The sequence below is a fragment of the Parasteatoda tepidariorum genome, chromosome 1 (assembly GCF_043381705.1).
Source record: "Parasteatoda tepidariorum isolate YZ-2023 chromosome 1, CAS_Ptep_4.0, whole genome shotgun sequence".
NCBI lineage: Eukaryota > Metazoa > Arthropoda > Arachnida > Araneae > Theridiidae > Parasteatoda > Parasteatoda tepidariorum.
In genome coordinates this window covers 59891627-59914238 of record NC_092204.1, presented here as the reverse complement: position 1 = coordinate 59914238, position 22612 = coordinate 59891627, and the positions used below count along the sequence as shown (strand labels likewise).

At 28.3% G+C, this 22612-nt stretch overlaps 1 protein-coding gene across 1 annotated transcript in view; it reads right to left on the bottom strand.

Annotated features, from left to right (window-relative positions):
* Positions 1-22612, bottom strand: part of LOC107454177 (uncharacterized) — a 104833-nt gene that overhangs the window by 16215 nt on the left and 66006 nt on the right. The window contains exon 2 of the mRNA XM_016071270.3: positions 2-188. Within this exon, the coding sequence (XP_015926756.2) occupies positions 2-188 (187 nt within the window). The remainder of the gene's footprint in view (position 1; positions 189-22612) is intronic.

Sequence of the window (22612 nt, the reverse complement as noted above, 5' to 3'; positions counted from 1 at the left end):
CCAACAAGAGGCGACAAGGCTCCACTCCTTCTTTGAAATGCTCTTCTTAGACCACCCCTGAGTGCATGATCTTTACAGAACAAAACGAGAGGTATGATGACTCCTTCTAAAAGACCTAACCACGCGATGATTGCTTCGTGCCACGGAGACCACAAGTACGGATAATAGACAGCCATACTCATTAACACCTATGGAGAAAAAAGTTCATTCATTCCCATGTTTTTGAAAAAAGCAATTTTATAAATGTTTCAAATTTTTTTATTATCAATAATACAATGTAATACTCCTAAAAGTCTATAAAATAATTACATAGTAAGCATGTATAAACTCGAGAAAAAAAAATCGAGATGAATATCTATTTTCTTTTAGACAATGTACTTAAATTTAACTTTAGAAATATGTTGTTAGAAAAATAAACAGAAAAATATGATCAAAAGAGTATATAGCGATTATGAAAAGAGGCGTTATAAATTGAAAAGCTTAGTGAATGTAGGTTTAGAGTGACATTTTTAAAAAAAGGTCCCTCGAATGTTCATTTATAAAGTTTATTTGTATGAAAGTTAAGGTAAAACCTAACTTTAAACAAAGTTTATTGGTTAAAGTCGGAAGTAAATTTTAATATGATTCCATTTCGGCCTTTTATTGAGCCTTCGAGGAGTTACCAAGCTGCTTTGGTAAATCCTAGTTTTCATTAACAAAATCAAGAATTTGCTAGGCTTCGGGATTTTACAGTAACATATATATACCAAGGCATTTTGAAAAATCTGAGATTTCTCAGTGAGTTAGTTCAGTTTTATTTTTACTACACAACTTTCATTCATTTTGATAAGTCCTAAAATTTTGAAATATAAAGGTTAAAAGCATTGAAAGCAGTCCTTGATTTTTATTCATAGTAGAAGACGGTTCTAAGTGCATTTGGCAACAAGCAGTCGACGGGAATTTTTTAAAAAAAACTTAAATTTTATATCACATTTAAACCTCAAGAGTGCGTATGCGAAAGCAGTTTAGATGAACGTTTAGGAATTTTTAAGATTCACCAATTGGAACTTTTTAGGCAATGAATAAAGGCAAAAAATAATCTTCTTTTTCTATTTTCAACGTTTAAAATTTAAAGCTTACTCAAACTCGCTAAAAACAGTCATTTAAAATCTTCATGCATCGAACTCTTCGACTGTAAATATCAAAATGAGCCATGTAAACGTAAAAAATACTTAACCAAAAATAGTAACAAAACATTTGATTTGAATAAATAAAACCTCTTATTCAAATCAAAATCTCTCAAATCAAAGAGAAATATCTATGTAATAAATATTTCTCGAATGAATATAAATAAAATAAAACTGCTCTCAGCGTTTAGTTCGTTAGACCGTTTATTGTTAGGAAGAATACAAAAAAAAAAGGTGAAATAAATTAAAAATAAAAACCTAGTTGAATATTGATTAAATGAATAAGGAGAAAAAAAAATCCTTTTTAGCTAATGGTTTAATTCCCGTTTTAAAATATTTCGAAACAAGAAACTGCACTTTCTTGAATTGCAAAATCTGGAGAATTCAAAAGAAACCAAAAAGCAGGCGTACCCTTCATCTCGTCGACCGATTACATTAATCCACCTTTAAAAATAAACTTGGAAAAACGCAAGTTGCATAAAACCTGGTAAGGAAAAATCTCTCCGCGTTTCCTGGACAATTTTTCAGACCGACCCGTTTTAAGTAAATGAAAAAGACACCGAGTTCTTTCATGGCAAAGTACTGGCGATCCCATTTTGTGATATAGTGACGATCAATATCACGGTTCTTCAACCTCATTCTTTATTCCAAACAGCAAGTCCCATTTATTTGAGGAAGAGAAAAAAAAATGAGAGACAGTTATACCAGCATTCTGTTGTGATTTGAAATTTCCATTTACACTTAAAGTAGAAAGATTTGCTGATATATCTTAGTTATGAGTTTCAGTTCGGTTCGAGCTGCTTAAAGTAGTCCCATTCCATTTTAAGGGTTAATTCAAATAGCTGACGGACTATCACCAGAAGAAAGAGCGAGACTCACAAGTACAATCAATATGCATCGTTTAAGAAATAGGTTTAGCAAAATAAAAAATACTCTACCGTAAAAAAAAAAGAATCATTGACACTTTTTCTGCTAATAAATTTAATCATACAGCGATCGACGCTTAAAACTTGTCTTGGTATTATACATTAAAAACATATAAGACAATACACATAAGATGTGTGAAACAGTGAAGTAATAAAAAAACGGACCACATTGAATAACTTTTGATCTAATGATCGGATCTTCACCTACTAGGACACAATCTTAATGGTTCCAGGGGATGACCTCAGATATGCTTATAATAATTAAAGCGATATCATAAGTAGTTTCTTAAAAAAGATACATCGAAAAAGGTCTGTTTTAACATTATTGATGTATGTCCTAACGACTCACCTTAAAAAAAATTAATGAGAAATATTTAAAATTTCATAAAAAATCTACGTAAGATAAACGAATTTAGTTTACGAACGAACTGTTCAGTTTAGACAAACGAAAATATTTCGTTATAAAATCAATAATGAAGTCAAAAAATTCGATTTATTAAAAAGGAATTACAATTCATATCATCTTAACATTCATATAAAATGTTATATGACATTAAATTTTTAAATAAATGTTTATTACATGACATTTTTATGTAATTAAAAAATGAAAACTTTAGAACTGCCCTCTAACAAAAACTAAATAACGGATAAATAAATAAAATAAAAACAAGACTTGGAACTAAAGTGTAATGGAAAATAAGAATTTAATTTCAATATGATTGCTCATTAAGAAAAAAATAAACCTTTTATATATTTACTTATTTAAATTTCGATTCTTATAGAAAATGTTAAATTTAACCTAGAATTTAACATTTGTTTCCCAACTTATAAAAAGTTAACAAACTTTGATTTAAATGCAACAAGCTATTGTTTTTTGAATTGCTATATGTATATTAATTATTAATTAATTTTCATAAAGACTTCATATATTCTTCCACAATTTTTTTAAATAAAAAACAGCGACATTTTTTAAGAGGAGAAATTGATATAATATGCTTAATTGCTTTTGTTAAATTTCATAAGTATTAGAAAAACAGTTTACAAAATTCTGTTTACTGATTACACTAGATTGACAAGGTAAAATCTGCGGGGGATGAATAACCAGAAGGAAATTAATTTGAATATAATATATATTTTCTGCTTTTGGCGACATCTTTAAATTGACTCCTGAAAAGTTTCGTTTCACAACAATTCTCCAAGAATGTTTGTCCGAAGAAAAAGATTTCAACTCAGAACAGCGCCTTCTTTTTACCCAAAACAACATGATTTGAGAACGAACGAAACATTCAAAAAGACTTAGTCATTTCCTGGGCTCTACAGATTCAGATAAATAATAAATTTCCTCCCTCAACATTTCACAGAACAATCACGATCTTTGGAGAGTTGGAAATGAAATTTTTTCATCTTCAGAAGAAAGCCACTGTAACAACAATGATGGTCTCCGAAAAGAATTCATTCATACGCGCTGTAAGTCGTTAATGAAAACTTACATAAAACAAATCTTCTCAAAACAAATAATACATTAATGCATCGAATTAAGCAAAAACCTAATTTAGGAATATGAATCTGCTATAATTTATGATAATATTTAAAAAAAATATATTGATAGGTTTAAATACTAGCAGAAACGAAAAAGATACGAAGATACAGAAAAATTCTAAATTTTTTTTCCAGAAATTAAAAAAAAAATGGTTAAAAAAACTAATTTCTAAATTTGTAATCTGATTTCTAATTTTTAAATTTTTAAATTTACCTTGTAAACTACTTGCGATGTAAAATCATTTACACGGCTTAAAATCTGTATATATATTTATCAAAATAGATATTTTAAAATACATAACAGAATCCCCCCCCCCCCGAAGATTTAAGAAATCCTTTCATTCTCAGATTTAAGCGATCGATTTCAGATGATGCATAGTTGATACTACAAAACTTTAAAAATAAATCCCAAATTGAATGCATTAAAATAAAAATTAATTTATTCTTTAATTTATAAATTTTTCAGAATAGATTTTTCAGATTAAATTCGGACATTAAAGTTTAGTTTGCAAGTAGTGTAAACATTTAACATTCAAACACGCATTCCATACTACTGTAATAGCAATGAAGGGTGACAAATCCTCAAATGTAGCTCATTACAGCAACGATTAGTATAAAAAAAATAAGCAAAAAGAACTTTTATTATTCGATTTCATCTAGAGGTTAGCGACTCTCTCTGAATTGGTCATAAAATTCCCACATCGAATTAATTCTCACTACTTTAAATGAGTTAATATTTAAGAAATGTAATAAATCATTTAAGACGAGTTAGCTAAAGATTCTCGAGTTGACATAAAAGATAAAGCCACCTGAAGATGGCAATCAAGAAGTTATTATCAAACCATCATGAACGGATATGGATTCGCTTGACTTCCTCTAAACGGGACAGTCACGGTGACAAAATGAAACAAAAACAATTCTACGATTCCAATGAATATTATGATGCCATAAAAATAACAGCAAAATGTGGCCAGGCTAGTGGAACAAGTAGGTGAAGCGTCATGTTTTTGTGATTTTAATCTCGTTCGCACACATTCCTACATGTAGAAGCTAGATTTGTGGTATTATTTTGAATTTATTGCACTATTCCATGTGGAACTATATTTAAAAAAGTATAATTTAGAATGTAACTATATTATTTGCAGACGACTTTTGGAGCAGAAGAGAAATAAATGAGCGCTTTAACCTCTTTTTTTTTGTTTCCGTTGTGTATCTTTACGCCTAATTAATGACACAGAGTGGAATCATCTTTCGATACGGTATTGGGTGCATTAATTGCATCGAAAGTTCTATCACAGATCATGCTTTATAATTTATGTCCAGAAATTTTATGTTTAAGTTCTCGGGAGATGGAGCTATTTATTGAAGAAAAATCAATATAGTTAACAACAATTATTTTGGGGCCAATAATAATAATTGAAAGAATTCTGTTGTCAAATTCACTAAAAAGTCACATAATAACCACTGATGTGAAGTAAAATATCAAGATGGCTTGAACAAAAATACTTTTTGATTAAAACAAATCTTAGTTTTACGAGTTTGCAGTATAGAATGTAAATTTTATGTGCGTTTGAATCAATATTGCTGCTTCGGTTATATTTAAAAAAGGTATATGATTTATTTTCTTTCAAAATGAGTCTAAATTATAATAAGAAGAATTCTATAAATAATAAACAAAGACAGTTCAATAGACAATGTATAAAGAGTTTATTTTTTTATTTAGCTTGCCTGTAAAATAATTTTCTAATTCAGAATTAAGTAAATAAGTTTTAATGTGTGTAAAATTGTTCATGGTGTGCATATTGTTTCGACAGAACTATTAGATTATGTTGAAATAATTATTTATTTTGTATTGGAAAAATTCTAAGCATCTATTGTTATATATTTGCTGTAATCTGAAGCCGATTTTTTTAGTTTCACTCATTTTGTGCAATAACAGCAATTTTACTGTAACAACAATTTTAAATATGTATCATATTTTTGTTTTTATTGAGAATAATAATAATGATAATAATCAAGCAATGATGCTGACTGAAATTAAAAAGCAGATATATTTCGTAGTTTTAAAATCATTATTAGGACACAGAAATTTCTATGCTCTAGATTTAAGATAGATTTAAGTAAATTTAAAAATTTTCTTGATTTGAACAGTTTTAAAAAGTTTTGAAGACCAAAACTCTGTATATATTTTGTCCAAAAACTAAAAGAAAATATTTAAGATAACTGCATTTTTTATTTTTGACAAAAATTTATATAAAATTGGGAAATACACTTTTCAAACGAAAATAGTTAGATAGGTAAAAAAACATAATTTCTTTTTTTTTCTTCTTAAATTCAGTTTTTACGTAAATTAAAATGAAAGGATGACGACATAAAAAAAAATAGTGCGTCCGTAAATTAGGTGCAGGAAATGAAATGTTCTGGAATATCAGTTCTTAATATCTAAAAGGGGTCATTATTCTTTGTTTTTCACCAGTTGTAAAATTGGAAAAAGCAAACAACTTTCGATCCTAAATATTGAAAAAGCCCATTCAATGCTAATACATTCACAAGTGAGATGCAAAGGCTCTGTGCATTGTAGCTGTTCAAACAAGCACTGTCACGTGCGGGACCAAGGAACACGAACAAGAATTTTTTATATTATTATTATTTTTATTAAGCAGAAAAGCTTCGTGACAAAAGGAAACAGAGAGTGTTATTTCAGGTTTCTGTCTTTTCAACGTTTTCTTTTTTTATGTTAATACATTTATTTTTACAATCGACATAAAATTTGAAAATTAATCTAAAGTGCAAAAACTGTATCGATTTTTAATTTCATAACAGCCAACTACTGAGACAGTATTCATAAAAGTAGACAACAAAGCTGAACGTGTTTTTTAAAATTAAAAACATACACAATTATAATAATTAAATTGTTTTTTATTAATTAGGTTATTTTTTTATTCTAAAATATAAATTTTGGTTTAATTATACTGATGCTTTCTGTTGCATGATATTTTTTAACTGATCTTGGATATTTTCATGTCACTTATTTCAGAACAACTATCGGTTTCTCTGTACAAGCAAAAATTTTTTTTTTAAATAACACTTTTGGTCTTTTTTTTTCTTTCGAAACGTGGCAGTTTAAAAACTTTACAATATTTGTTCCCTAAACATTTGTTCCCTAAAGTTATTATTACATGGTTTGACAACGTGTAATTGGATTTCAAGACGAAATTAAACAAAACAACATGGAACTAATTAAAAAATATATACAACTAAATAGTCCCACTGCTCATTTTAAACATGCATTCAGTGGTCTGGCTGTTTTTAAATTAATTTCTTACAGTAAATTTAAGGAAAAAGTAATTTAAATAAAAGAAACTTAAAATTAATTTTCTTAATTAAATATTAAAAAATTATTCAAAATATTGGCATTAAATTTTAGCTAAATACAGTTAAATAAAATTTTTATCAAGCCAAATGCACTAAAACATGTTCTTATGATTGACGTTCTAATGTGCTCATAAAGGGAAACATTTATTTGCTTTCAAAAATAGAAAACTAATATTGCATTATATACAATTATGAATGAAAGAAGAAAAACATGAACTTTATTTTGAGTGACAGTTAGTACGGTTAAAAACTCATTTGCTAGTTTCGGCTTTGGAATATAAAACAGATATGATTGACAGCACAAACTGAAGTAATGAGAATATCCAGGAAGCTAATTTTGAAAAGACTCCCGGAACACAGAAATGATTAGGTGCCCTGTTTAGCTCTTTCTGGTTTTAGATGTTTTTATTCATTTTTAAAGCGTATTTAAAGAAACGTTTTCCTTTTTTTTTCTTAACAAAGCAAAATATATGTAATAACAGTTTGTATAAGCTGCCTTTTTCACGTAATAACAGATTAGGAAAAAGCGTACAAAATGTAATCTAAACTGTTCTTATTATATAATTAGAAAAAACCTCTTAACGAAGTTTGAAAATTGCACACAATAAAAGATTTATAAGACATTTGAAGGAAATATAAAATTGAGCTTTAAAAAAATTATTTTTAAAGAACGTTTTTAGAAATTTAAAATTAAAAATAAAATTCATTAAATTTCTCAGTTAAAAATAGCTTTAAGCAATGGTCGAATAGTTTAATTTGGTAAAAAATAGTTTAAGTTATGGTCGAATTTCATACCATAAACTAATTTTTAGAGATATATTCAGGAAGTTTTAAAATTTTTTAGTCAAAATTCAATATTATTAATTTCGCTAAATTGTTTAATTTCCATTGCTTGCTAAAAAAATATTTTTAGTACTTCCCAATAAATATTTTAATTGATACTTCCCCAAGACAATTTAAATATTATTTTAAATATAAAATTAGAATATAAAAAAATAATTTCGAATTAAAATTCAACTTCATGAAAATAATAAACCTATTTTTAGCTTGAGTAAAAAAATTACCACAACTTTCAAATAAACGTTTTTTAAAAAATTGCCCACAATTCTAGTAATTATTAGGTAAAAATAGATTGAACTAAAACACCAAATTGAAATCAGTTTTAATACTGAAATAAAATGGTCGATTCGGCAAGAATTTTTCAATAGAAACTAGCTTTAGTTTATGTTTTCAGAACATTTTAGTATTTTTTATTTAAAATAAGAATTCTCTAAAATTCTCAGACGAAACTAATCAGTTTTAATTTTGAATAAAGACCATTTTAAATTTGAAGTTTTAAGACATTGCTAACGAAATGTATTAAATATAATGAATATACATTAAATTTCACAAACAAGAACTTTTTTATCTGTCTCTGTTGGGAATAATTGACGTCAAGAAGCACGTGGTCTTTTAGAGAGAAACAAACTCATCAAAAAACACCACACCCAACATAGAATCACGAACAGGTAGGTTGAAGGTTGAGGTCACTCTTCTTCAAGGTTCCTAAAACTGTTGTGCGTGAAATTTAAACTCTATGGACATTGACATACCAGTAGGTTATGGTATTGAATATACAATTTGAATGTTTTGATTTAAAATCGATTTTCAAGAAGAAATATTTTGCAATTACTGAGCAAACAATTTTGATACTGTTCATTTGAAAAACATCCTCTTTCTCTTAACGTGCAGATTAAAAAGATGCTCATTTTGATAACATTTCTTTTTTTACTAAAATTGTTTCTTTTTAAAAATTATTAGCATTTGCATTTTGACAAATAATCCTGAAAATAAAATAAAAAATTTATAATTTTCTTATAAGTCCTATTGATTGTTAGAAATGTTTTTAACTACCCATTGTACATTGAATAATATTAAGTACACAAACAATACAAAATAATTACTGTGAAAGTAATAAAACTACGCCTTATAAAACATAATAAGATTGAAACGTGAATAAATCTACAATATCTAATTATTTGCGGGTTAATAATAATCGTTTGAGCAGCACTATACATTGTTTGAGCTGTCTAAATTTGATTTTGAGTGAAATAGATGGAAACTTTAAGTGTGGAAGATTTAAAAAAGAAGTTTTAGGCAAATTTAAAATGTACACAATCAATGCTTAAATTAATTAAGGAGTACACAACAAGGTCCTTAATAAAACATAAAGTCAAAACTTTTAATTATTACCTTCTCTTAAAAAAAGCATCATAAGCGACAAAAGATAATCTTTAAATTTTACAAATGTCATCTGTATTATTCCATAACGTTCACAAAAGACAAAAAAAGCAATGAATAGAAATGTTACTTAAAGAATTAGCACACATTCGTGCAATGTAAAATAAATCATAAGTATAAACTGGAAATATTATTCTGTTATTAGTTGCGGTGAAGAAATCAATATTTTGTATTTATGTGAATCATTATTAATGGGAAATATTAATTGAATCACACGCCTCTATCGTGACAAAAACAATCACATCTTTACTCATAAAATAAAATAGGGAGGCAGAAATGAATAAATAAAAGATGTTGCCAACACATGTTAAGAAAAATATGCGTGTGAGGATACAATTATGATAACGAATTGTAAGGAAAAAGAAGTCGAAGTAATGATGAAAGTTTTTCGAATTAAGTTGAATTAGCTGCATAAAAGCATAAAAAAGTTTTGAAATAGTTCACCAATTATTTATAATTAAATACATATCAGGGTAAATTTTTAAAAAATAAATTATAGGATTCCATAAAATACAGAAAAATCATTTATATAATTATATAAAATAGAAGAAAATAAATTATAAGATTCCATAAAACAGTGTACCATACTATGATTTGAAATGAAAAATTATTTGAAAATTATTGATCATGGAATTTAAAATTTTCGTGATCTATTACTTAAAAATGGGTTTTATGTTTTTACACGGTTTTTATAAAAGCTGTTTATGAAAATGTAAACAATTCTTGAAAAAAATCTTAAAATTTTCAATTACAGATAAAAATTTTAATACTGATATCTGAACTATTTTGAAAATATAAATAATTCTATTTGGCTACATTTTTGTTAATAATCAAATACTTGTCATAATCTACATTATAACAGTTTATATGCAATTCAATATTTAAACATTAATTTATTATATTTGATGAAATGTAAAATATTGCTAAAACAATTTGCCCAACGAATTTCCTAATATTTTTTTAAAGATTCCTTTTTCAACAGTTTCGCTAATATCGATTGTAAAGACAGTTCTCGATCAATCATCGACGATAATTTAAAAGTGTACCCTTTGAAAATCGCTTGAAACTGGAACAATTACGGCCAGCGTTAAAGATAAGCAGCACGTACGCATATAAATTGATAAGAAATGAAAAAAGCCCATTTTATAAAAAGCTATAAAAGCAAATTAAAATTTAAGATTACCATGGCAAAGCAGTAGTTGTTATCATCATTTTCAAAAATGTTTTTAAAATATTTTTAATAAGTTTACGTATTCTTTAAATTTGTATTTAAGGTATTATAGGTTGGCAAATTTATAATTATTATCTTGCTCTCTTGTTTTTTTAACTATTGTATGTAATTATTGTCTTGAGAATTGCTTATGTCCTTTGTAAAAAGAAACATTAAGCTCTATTTACAAAATGCTTACAACCATACAGAGACAGCACGCCAAAAATAATGCTCTAACCACAAAAAAATCTTCCAACAGATAGTTTTAGTACTTACGATTCTCCGCAAAAATAACTAGAAACGAAAGTATTTAAATAATCTTTAAAGCTACTTCGCCGAACTTTAAATTAATCATTGAAAAAAGATAAAATTTGTTATTTTTTTCGTATAAAATGAAGAACTTTACTAATGATCAGAATTTAATTAGAAAAATAACTATCGAGAAAACAAGTCTTAAATGACTAATTAATTAATCGTCTTTATTCAGTAGAATTCATAGTAACAAAACAGAAAATAATCGCATTTATCGTTCGTTTAATGTAAATAGTCTTTATACGCTGTTTGCAAGATTAAACATAAGAAAGTTATTTCTTGTTTTATCCGCTTAAATGTATACGCAGAACTAATAAGATACTTTGTCGAAGTTAAGCTCAACTATTCTTATATGAGACATATAACTGATGGTTAGACTTCCACCGAATAGCTACTAGCTCCCATTACGGGTATTAGGTAAAGGAAAATAAATACAAGATAATAATAGAAATGACATAACTTTTTTGTTCTACTCGAAAAGAATTTCTGTAGTTTGTTCGCTCGAATATTACCAGATATTCTACTATATCGAATAATCAACTTGCGTAATTTAATGTCATAAAAGTTCATTTTTTGAAAATTGACAGAGTTGTCAACAATTTGATATGATAAAAATCAATGTGTAAGCGTTGAAAAAGAAACATAAATTTTCCTCAGCGAAATTATTTTTCTCTTTATTTGTGGAAATAGTAAACTAGTTAAAATAATAAAATTTTAATAATAAAAAGAGAGATAAACAGCCGGATTCTGACTAAGTGTTTTACGATAGATTAAATTGCTTCAAGCAAGTAGAATTTTTAATGTTTTGGATAGATATGTTGATGCAATTACGATTGCTTTCAGTTCAAATGATTTTAAACTTTTTTTTTGTTGAATGAAAGTATAGAGGGGTCTACTATTAAATTGGTTTAGTGAATAGAATTTTAGTTTTTTTTTTAAAAAAATTAATAATGTTTGGTGTCATTCTCGTCACACAAAAATGTGCAAACATATCATAAAATCTGTTTGAAAATTCTTTTATCTGAGAAACTTAGATATTTAAAATCATTAGCTACTTTTTTAATAGCATAGTCAATCACTACTTAAATTTTTCTCAGCCAGAACACAGTAAAATTTCTTCAAATTAGAGTCAGGATTTGATGCGCTGCACTTGAAAACTGATTAATTCAATTAAAAAATCAATCTCGTAAAGATATAGCTGTGCCACATAATCTGAACAAACAAACATAGATTCATTCATAATAATAAAAAAAATAGATTCAGCGTCTTCTTGTCCCGCACGTGCTGTGGAATTAGGTAATTGAGATTACAAGCTGAAATAAAAACCACAACTATAAAGGTGTTCAAGAAAGAGGCTGAACTACATCCTTGATTGAAATAAAGCAATCGATTGTTGTATTTTGCGTCTAAAAATGGCAACTAGCTGTTCCTATTAGAGGATATGTATTTTCATTTCAATGGAAACTTATTCCTATTGGTTGCTATCGAACTAATTGATCATTGATGGCTTGCCAGTGCACAGGTAAGTGAAGTGATTACTAAAATAACTAAACTACTGATGAGAATAATAAATTGAATAATACAATTGAATGAGAAGATTTATCAACTCGTCTCTGAATGATAAAAAATTGCAGTTTTTATAATAAAATTCAAGTATTGCCCCCAATGGCATAAAACGGTGAAATGACTTCACATCTCGACAAAAGCTTACTTATCGAAATTCACAAGCTATCTCAATTTCCATTAAACACAACCCAAAATATCTCGTCAGATTACTCGTCACGTTTTATAATGATACTTCATTTTGACAGAAGCCAAACGATTTCTTGAATGCTGCCACCGAGAAATAACATAAAACGACTCCTCAAACTGTCGCTGAACTACTTATGCAAAATAACTTGTATATGTATATAAGATTACTCTTTTTTTCACTACTCGTAAAAATCTCAAAATCGAGGCAAGCAGAGTTAGAATAAGATTCTTTTTCATTCGTTTAATTTTTTATTGTTTTTTTTTCTTCTTCTCTTTTTTGGGGGTGTGGTGGCAAAGAGCACTACATCCAAGACTGGAGCATTTGATAAATAGGTTGCTGGTCTTAGGGATCAATTTCCTTGGTGAAATATAGCCTTACTAAAGCCATGTGCTGCCGACTTTAAAACGAATGCGTTGCATTACTGGTTAGATTCCCCCTCCCCTAACGATTTATACCGGGAAAAAAAAAAAAAAAGAATCCACGAGTTTTATTCGAATCACCATGTGGAAGGATGAAATAAATGCATTTATTCGCTTTCCTTTTCTCCCCCGTGATTACTCATGAGTTTTTTATTCATAACTTGTATGATTTATTGCTTTTAATATTTAGTCCCAGAAAGTTGACAACCATTAAGATTTAGATTTCGAACAATATTTTTATGGGTAGAATATTATATTACACTTCATATTTTCAAATATAGTCAAGAATGACCCATTTTTAAAAAGGAACGATAGTTAACAAGTTATAAATCATTGTTTATAACAGGGATAGAATAACGTATTTTCGATAACTGTTTCATAACTTTATTGGATATATAATGATACAAGAGGAAATTATTGAATTCAAATTTAAGAAATCAAATTATGCGAAACTAACTGCCTATTTTTCATTATGGTTTTAAAATTTTATTTTATTTTTTGTACCTGGTGTTGAACAGTTGACCCAAATCTGAGTGTACAACTATTAATGTTCAGCTCCGTAGCCTTGTAACTTTGAACTCAACCCAGAAGACAAAGGAACTCCTTTATCAAGAAATGGGACAAACTAACCATCGTGCAAGACTTTTTCGTCGGGTTACCGAAGCGGGGGTGCCATCCCCTCCCCAGAGGATCAAAATTGTGATGGCATGTCTTCGGATCATCCTCCGGGATGTTTCCCAGACCGTCGCCAATAGCCCATTGTGCAGCTCTAGTGCGACGTAAATTAACAACAACAATTACAACAACAGCAAGACTTTTTAATGGAATTAACATAGAAATGCGTAACACGGAGAGGAAAACCAGGAAAACATCCCACAGTTCGCCAGACGGAAAAGGGGTTCTAACCCATGATCTGTTTACCAGTGAGGATATTTTACGTCAGCACTGTGGTCGATGATGCTTTTGACGTCAAAGTTTATAAATTAATATAGAGCATTTAATAAAAATCTTCGATACAATGTCTCAGAATATTTTAATTAATTTATACTAAGTATAGCACTAAAAATTGCGTAAAACATAGTAAGTAATATGAGTTGTGATTCTATTAGAACTGAAATATTTTTGTTCTTTTTTTAAGAAGTAGTAACATTTAATTAATTCATTTTTAACGTCAAACATGATTCTAATGTAGTATATGTGAATGCTAACGTTACGTAGTTTTTTAAGGCTAGAAAAAGGGAAAATCGGGAAAAGAAAGGAAAAAATTTGACAATGGGATTTTTATAACAAAATTTACTATTAAATGTTTACAACGACCAAATAGGCCTAAATAAAACGTCAACATCGTTTGTTTTAAACTAGAAGGCTTAGCCCTCTTTGCCTTATCCATTAAATGTTTAGTATGAAACATCTTTTATTGATACTCTTTTAATAATTTCGTTAATATATTTGTATTCGTAAATGATTAATCGATTTATTCTACATGCCCTCAAAGTTTTCTAACAGTTATAGAAAGTTATTCGACGAATTGAAAGCAATTAGGCGTTAAAATGCACTCGTCAACACTATTTTCTTTAATCGTTCGTTTCCCGAGAAAACCGGATGAAAAGAAGTTTTCTTTTCGGTTAACAAGCTCTTAGGATTAAAAACAAACAAAACTAATTTTTTTTCTTCTTTAATAACCAAAGACTACAAAAAGGAGTAAAGTAGAAAGTGAAAGCTTAATCTTATTTAGTTACAAAACAGAATGACAACTTAACAGCGTTTCTTTTAATCCTTTCTACAAATATCGGAAGCCGTAGCACAACAAAAAAGATTTTTCGTAGTCATGGTTACCGAGCACATAACAACTCAAAAAGAGCTTTCACCTTCTAAGAAGGAAATGATAGCGTAATGACATGAATTTTAGTTTGCTTAATCATATAGAAATTCTTATACCCTTATTAATTATTGATTTAGTTAAACGGGACACGCACCATGAAAGATGCATTTAACAAAGTTAAACAGCAATAGGATAAATGAATATTTTAAAAATGAAGCAAAGGTAATGTATCCGATTTGATTAAAAATAAACGAAGATCAAGTGGGAAGAACGCTTTATGTCAATTTTACACAAAAATAACAATTGGACCACCATCTGCTGCATTTTAAGTATAAATTTTGATAAATAAATAACAAGGAAAATCGGTTCTCCCCGAGAGTTATTAAACATTGAAGATGGGTTTTGCTGTGGAAAAACGGTCCCTGTCTAAACATAGACACGAAGAACTAAGAAGAATATAGTGAATGAAACGACAGAAATACTAACGAGGAAGTAATTGGGAAGTAATTTTGAGGAAAAAACGGTTCTTGTTTAATCCTGATTTGTAAATTTTTTTTCAAAATTAAAATTATTATATTAGACAATTTAACTTATTTTAATTAATTATTTTATTTTAACTACGTTAGTTTTTAACTTATTCACATCAAAATATCAGAAATATATAATCGTTGTTTTACTTATTAATTCAAATCAAATTTAAACAAAAATTTATACAAATAAAATATTATTTTTTAAAAAAGACATTCTCGTTCAATTAAAATTTCCAGTTAATAATTTTAATTGAAAAGGGTTGCTTTAAGAAATGAGCGATATTTCACATTTGCAACCTAGTTTATTTTAAAAATATTCTTCTTAGTAATTTGTTAAGAAGTATATATTTTTTTAAAGAAAATTCTCGGTAAAAGTATCTTTAAGGATTTTCGTAACTTGAAAATCTCTTTAAAAATGAAAACGTAACTTGAGAAACAACTGGCCCGAAACAACTACCGTCACTTCCTCCAACGAACAAAAGAGACGATTTCGAAGCTTAACTTCAGTTATGGGGGTGAGGAGAAAATGCCGAAACAGATTTTAAACGTCCCATTCTCATTCATTCATCTTCTGCTGCTTTGCTTCCGCGTTTTACAAAATCCGCCGTCGCAGCTTTCCGTTTCTATAGTACATTTAAAAGGTTAAGTTAAACTCAATTTTCTTGCACAACTAGCGGAACAATAGCTCGTAAAAGATGAAAACATAAAGACAAGTTTTTTTTCTTGCGCCATTTTACTGGTAGTTTGTGTTATGGAAATCGTATGCGTTGTAAATACTAGAAAAAGTACACGAGGTCTCAAATTTTTTCCCTAGACGATTATAGGAAAACGATTTGAAATAAGTGCTTTTTTTAAAGACTAAATTACCTTTAAGCGCTATTAGCTGTTATGTAGTAAAAGCTGAAGCAATTAACCGCAACTTGTAAAGCTAATGAACGATAATTTATTCAAAATCAATTTATAAACAAATTGTAAGACTTTTAAAGATGATCATTACTAGATTTTTTTTACGCTTCCATAATTGATTTTTTTTAAAGACTTTAAGTAAACGATTTGGAAAGTCTTCAATAGGTTGAAAACAAAATTAAATTAATTTTATGTAAATAATCCTGGTTTAAACACATCCCAATTTTTTTTTTAAATAGTTGGTTGAAAAATGTTTTAGTTAGTATGTACGAAAAAGAGAAGAAAAATGACTTAATAAACACGACTATTTTAGGAGTTAGTTTCGTCCAATAGTAAAGAATTTTTAATAACGCAAAAAATTAATAACAACGGATAACATTACGAAAAAATATTCAAACTGTTAAAAATAGGATTTTTTTTAAATATTATGAAAAAAAAATCCACATACTGTTTTGATTATTCATTAAAATATTCATAGGGGAAAATCAAGCATATTTAAGTTAAATTTTTTCATACAGTCGAAGTAGTGCTAAACTACAATAAAATCCTTCAAATATAAATCATGCATGTAGTTTTCCTGCATACATTTTTCAGCACTTCTACATAATTAAATCTTACTGAACTATATCCAAACGAGTTTTATGCAAAACAGACATGGAATTGCTGACGAAAATTGATAACAGAATTAAAAAAAAAAAAGTATTAAAAGCAATATATAACTTTCTGTCAAATCCGAAGCAGACGACAAAAAATTAACAGGGAAAAAAACCCAAAGAAAAATCGTCGATTTAGCGATTTCAGAAAACGGTTCCGAAGATCGTAATTACATTTCACAGAAAAATTTTTTCGCTCTCAAATCTCTCCTTTTCCTCTTAATATTTATTTACTTTCTCCGCGACATCAGCGGAAAACCACCTCAACTCTTCTTGATCCTTCGCTAGAGGTGGAGGAGGAGTAAAGAAAGTGTTGAGGAACTTCAGGTTTGACCTTACTTACCACCCCTCTCCCCCTTGCTCTCGTGAAAGTCTTTTCCTTCGAAATTTGGCCAGGGGCCAAATTAAACACACCAAAATCAACCAGCCTAAAAGTTCTATTTGTTTATCTCCCTTTCTCTTACTAACGCGTGTATTATACAGAAAAAGGAAGCACCACTCCAAGTGAGAGTAAAACGCTTTGAACAAGATAAGAGGTTTCCAATTTGAAACTAAAGCAGTTTATTTCCGCTGGTAAAAATTTAACTTTGAATTGAACTATTTTCACTAAAAAAAGTAGCAGATAAAGGAATACCTTAGGATGGAATTAGATATTTATTTGGATAGAGCCCAAACGATTTCCGATTCGAAAAGAATTCGAGGGGAATATCTACTGTGTCCAATCCTTTCTGAATCTAAATAACGCCAAGAGTATGTTGAGATTCGATTTTATGGAAAAATGAAATTGAGAAATCGGCCTTAAATATCGATTCAAGCTTTTGAATCCTTAAAAAAATGCGAATTTCTAGTCTCCTCTGCCAGTTGGATAACAAATAGACGTATTGATTTGTTCCAAATAGTATGTATACTTTTCTCCTAAGTGGGTAAAAGTGGAATTTATATTTTGCGTTCCATGCACTGCACATGTTTTCAGACCAGCAAATTTATGCAGTATGTTAGTGTTTACTAGTGTTAATCAACCAGTTTAAATATTCTATTTGTTTATCACCTTTTCTCTTACTAATGCATGTATTAGCAGGAAAAAGACGCACGACACCAAGTGAAAGAAAAACGCTTAGAACAAGATAAGATATTTTCAATTTGAAACTAAAACAGTTTATTTCCGTTGGCATACTTTAGAATTGAACTATTTTTACTTAACAAAATGGCAAGAAAGAGTACACTGAGAAAAAATATGATCAAAACTACCATAATATGGTAACATTTGCTGTGTTTCTGGCTCTATGCAAACACCAAAAAGTTTGGTAATTATTGCTGAAGCGATTTGGTAATGATTTTGGTAAAATAAACAAAATATGGTTTTATAATATGCGATAAAATTTGGTAAAAGTGGTGAAATTTAGCAATTTTAAAATATCCTTATAGTAATAAGAGTATTCCAATTCTTATAGTAATAAGAATTACAATTTTGAAAAAAATATTTAATAGTTTTTTTTACTAGAAATGTCACTACCATATAGTACGGTAATTTTATCAGACTTTTTCTCTCCATGTAACTTACCTTAGCATGGTATTAGATATTTATTTAGATATAGTCTAGTGTTTTCCGATTCAAACTGAATGGAAAGGGAATATCTATTGTGTTCATCCCTTTCTGAATCTAAATAATACCAATCGTATATTGAGATTCAATTTTATGGAAAATAAAATTGAGAAATCGGCCTTAATCTATTCCTGAATCTTTTGAATTCTTAAAAAAAGATAATTTCTAATATTCACTTTTAGTTGAATAGCAATCAGACTCATTAATTTGTCTCAAACATTATGTATTTTTCTCTTATGTGAGCAAGGTGGAGTTTAATTGGAAATTTGGAATTAAATGGAAATTTTCGCGTGCCATGTGCTTTCTGCCGGAGAAATTTATGCAGTCGCCGACAAAAATGTTATCGTTAACAAACAAAATCGGCAGGAAGTATAAAATTAGCAGATTAAACATAATTTTAAATTAATGAAAAGTGAAATAATTATTTTTGGAATAATAAAAAAACACCTTTCATTTTCATAACGAAATACGAACAATTAAAACAATTGATGTCTTACTATTATCACATTTATTCACGTAACTTTTGAATTTCTTTATGCTTTTAAAGAAAGTTGTTAAAATTTGAAAATAGTTCATCAGATTTCTCATAAAAATTGTGATGGCAAAGTTTGTCTATTATTTCAAATGTGTCATCAGTTTTAAACACAGTTTACAAGCGTCGTGTATTTTTTGTTGTTCTTTTTTAGAACATTTTGACGTCCTACATATATCCTAAACACCAGCATTTTAAATCAAATATATGCTACGCGTTTTTAAGATAGATAGAACATAAATTGTTTTTAAATATTTTAATCAAAAGCAAAAATAAAAAGATAAAATCCAATTTTAATTGTAAAAAACAGGTAGAAATATAAAATTAAATCTACTATTAATCTTAAAAACTTCATGAAAATATTAAATCAGGAATCATTTAATGGGTTTTTTGAAAATATCATGTCTCATAAATTAATGGAAAATTCATAAAGGTTTTCTCTGTTCAGAAATAATAAAAACTTTTACTTTCGCTGCTGTATAAGGCGAAAAAAATGTACACAAAGAGATTGGAAGTAAAATCTAGAGCATGCAAAATGCTTTTTTTTTTTTTAACCGTAAGTTAAAGTGGCGAATTTTCTTTAAAAGAAAAATATATATCTATATATTGGTTTCCGCTTTTTTTTAATCCCATAAGGTACCATTGTTTCAACTTTTACAATTCATCTTTCAATGGAATGTTTCATACACCGTGTATTGTAAGTATAATAAAAAAATCTTCAGAATGGAATATTTCCTCTCGATTCTTTTTCCCCCATCATTCTTTTAAGATATAGTTCTTTTATTCAGTCCTCTGGAGTGTGTACTATTTCGAAATATTTCATCCATCTTTGATGTTCCGCTTTCGCGAGTTTGTTGTTCCAACGCAGAAGATTTACAAAAGATTCCAAGTGGAATAATTTGTTGATCCAATTCCCACTTAGTGGCAACAATGTGGTCTGGTAACAGCTTGCGCCATAGTTAAAAGATTTCCATTTCAAGCAGTTGAGAAAGTCCCGGTCGACGGTGCAATCGAATTTTTCGTTTGTAATGATGAATTTGCATGTTTAAGGCCCCGCAAATAGGGTATGTAAAGGGAGTTTTAATTGTTCCTTCCTTCTTAGACGCGGAAAGATGACATACAACTAGTTTTTTTTTTAACATTTGAAGCCTCAATACTCATTTGACTGGAATAGCATGCGATGTTAATCAGTACAATATAAATAGAACGAAAGTTTTTGATTGAAGAAAAAATCTAGTACTAGTCCTGATTTATTTTTTTTACGTAAAATATCCTTGGCATATGAGATTTTAAAAATAACTAATGTTACTAATTTAAAGTTTCGTGACTTCAGTTATTTTGTTTTCACGCTTGATTTTATTTGTTTTATTATTAGATTTTCATGGTTAAATAAATATTGAAGCTATTTAGTTTTTCTTTTTGACTTTCTTTTCTTCATTATGAGTTTTATTTTAAATGAAACGCTTTTAAACTGCAATTTTTTTTTATCGTTTAAAAACTGTAAGTAGACAGACACTGCGCTAAATAATTAAAACTTACATAAAAATTACTATACTGCAAGGTTTTAGGTTCTCGTTGGTTTAGTGCTCTTTATACATAAAATTCCCAAGTTCTATGTGAAAAAAAGCTCTAAATGTTTTGCTTCATTTGCAATATGATGACATAATGTATGGACATATTATATGAAAATAATAAATAAAATTATCATTATTTTACATTTTTTGATAGTATTTACTTTACTCTTGAACAATCAAAACGCTCAACTTCAAGAAATATCAAATGGATTATTTTTTTAATTGACATCAAACACTTAGCATCGGTTCTATCAATAATGTTTACCTTCTAATGAGTTTATAAAAAACTACCATGGAACTCAATTTTAAATGCACACCGAGAAAAAAAGTATGGTCGAAACTACCAGAATATGGTAAAATTTACCGTGTTTTTGGCTTTATGGGAACAGTAGAAAGCTCGGTAACTTTCACCAAAGCTCTTTGGTAATGATTTTGGTAAAATAAGCAATAAAATATTATTTTATAATATGTTATAAAATTTGGCAAATGTGGAAAAATTTTAGTAATTTTATCATGATACCTCAGGGCATGGCATAAAAAGTATTTATTCGGTTAAAGTTACTTTTCAGTTTTGTATTTTTCACTAAATGAATAATAAGAACTATACATTTTGAAAACAAAAGAGTTTCCGGTAAACCGTTGCCCTATGAACGGAAAAAAATACCAAATGACTGGTTTGATTACCATATATTTTGGTTTTATTAACCAGAATAAAGGTTTCTTTTACCAGATACGTCATTATCATACAGAATGGTAATTTTATCAGAATATTTTTCTCCGTGTAACATAACTTATCTTGATAAGTAATTTTTCAAATTACAAATGGTTTCTTTTACCAGATACGTCATTACCATACAGAATGGTAATTTTATCAGAATATTTTTCTCCGTGTAACATAGCTTATCTTGAAATGTAATTTTTCAAATTATAAAAATTTTTGTTTAATATAAAATTGTTTATTTTTACACTACATAAAAGCAACAGCCAAGTTTAAAAAAGTATATTTTTTTTAAATCTATACTTTTGCATTCCATGTGGTAACAAAACTCAACCCAACCTCATCTTTATTAGTTATTAAATTTAGTAAATTGGGTCTTCCGCAAAGGGTACTATCCAAAGCAGTTCGGAATAAAAAAATACTTTTTATTAAAAGCAAAAAACTTCTCTTAATTAACAATACTTTTTTTTAAAAAATAAATATAAAGTTCTGTACTGCAGCAAGAAATTTTTTGAGTTATACAAAATGGTTTAGGTCTGCTGAACTTAGACTTGAGAAAATAATAAACACCGAGCAATATTCCATTCATAAAACATTGTTTTTTAAAAACTCTGAAACCATCAAGGACTCATCAACAATTAAACACTTCCACTATTGCTTGAATAATTAAAACCGTTTTCATTCATAATAAACAAAAGGAGTTTTGTATAACTTTACTACAGTAGCATATGGAACAAACAACTCAACACCATCAACAAAAACAAATACCATCCCCTTCCATTGTTGTCGCAAATCATCCCTCCCCACTCGCTAAAAGAATCCATTAGGGCACACAAAATAACATGTACCACAACTACTTAAACAATTCTATCAAATCTACAATCGTAGTCGTGACTTTTCATCCAAAAGGGTTAAGAAGAGGAAAAGAAAGTCGTGACGACCTCGCTGCACTCAGGCAGAATTGATCCTCAAGTTTTGGAATTATTTTTTTTTCCATGCCGCCATTGTTAACTTTATTTGACTGAGCAATATGCACAAAAAATGTTAGTATGTGGGTCACTTTGGCCTGAGCAAGTGGGGGCGGTTTTAATGCTGGAAAAAAAATAAATAAATAAAAATAAACAATCACAGAAAAGTGACCTGTTCCANAAAAAAAAAATAACAAAGGTAACATAAGAAATTCGTTTGGATTGGCACAAGACTGGTATAAAAAATCAAATGCTTCCTTTAAAGTGAAAAATAGAGATCTAAATCGTCAATGTTCATCACAAATTAGGTAAAAACTTTTTAGGTT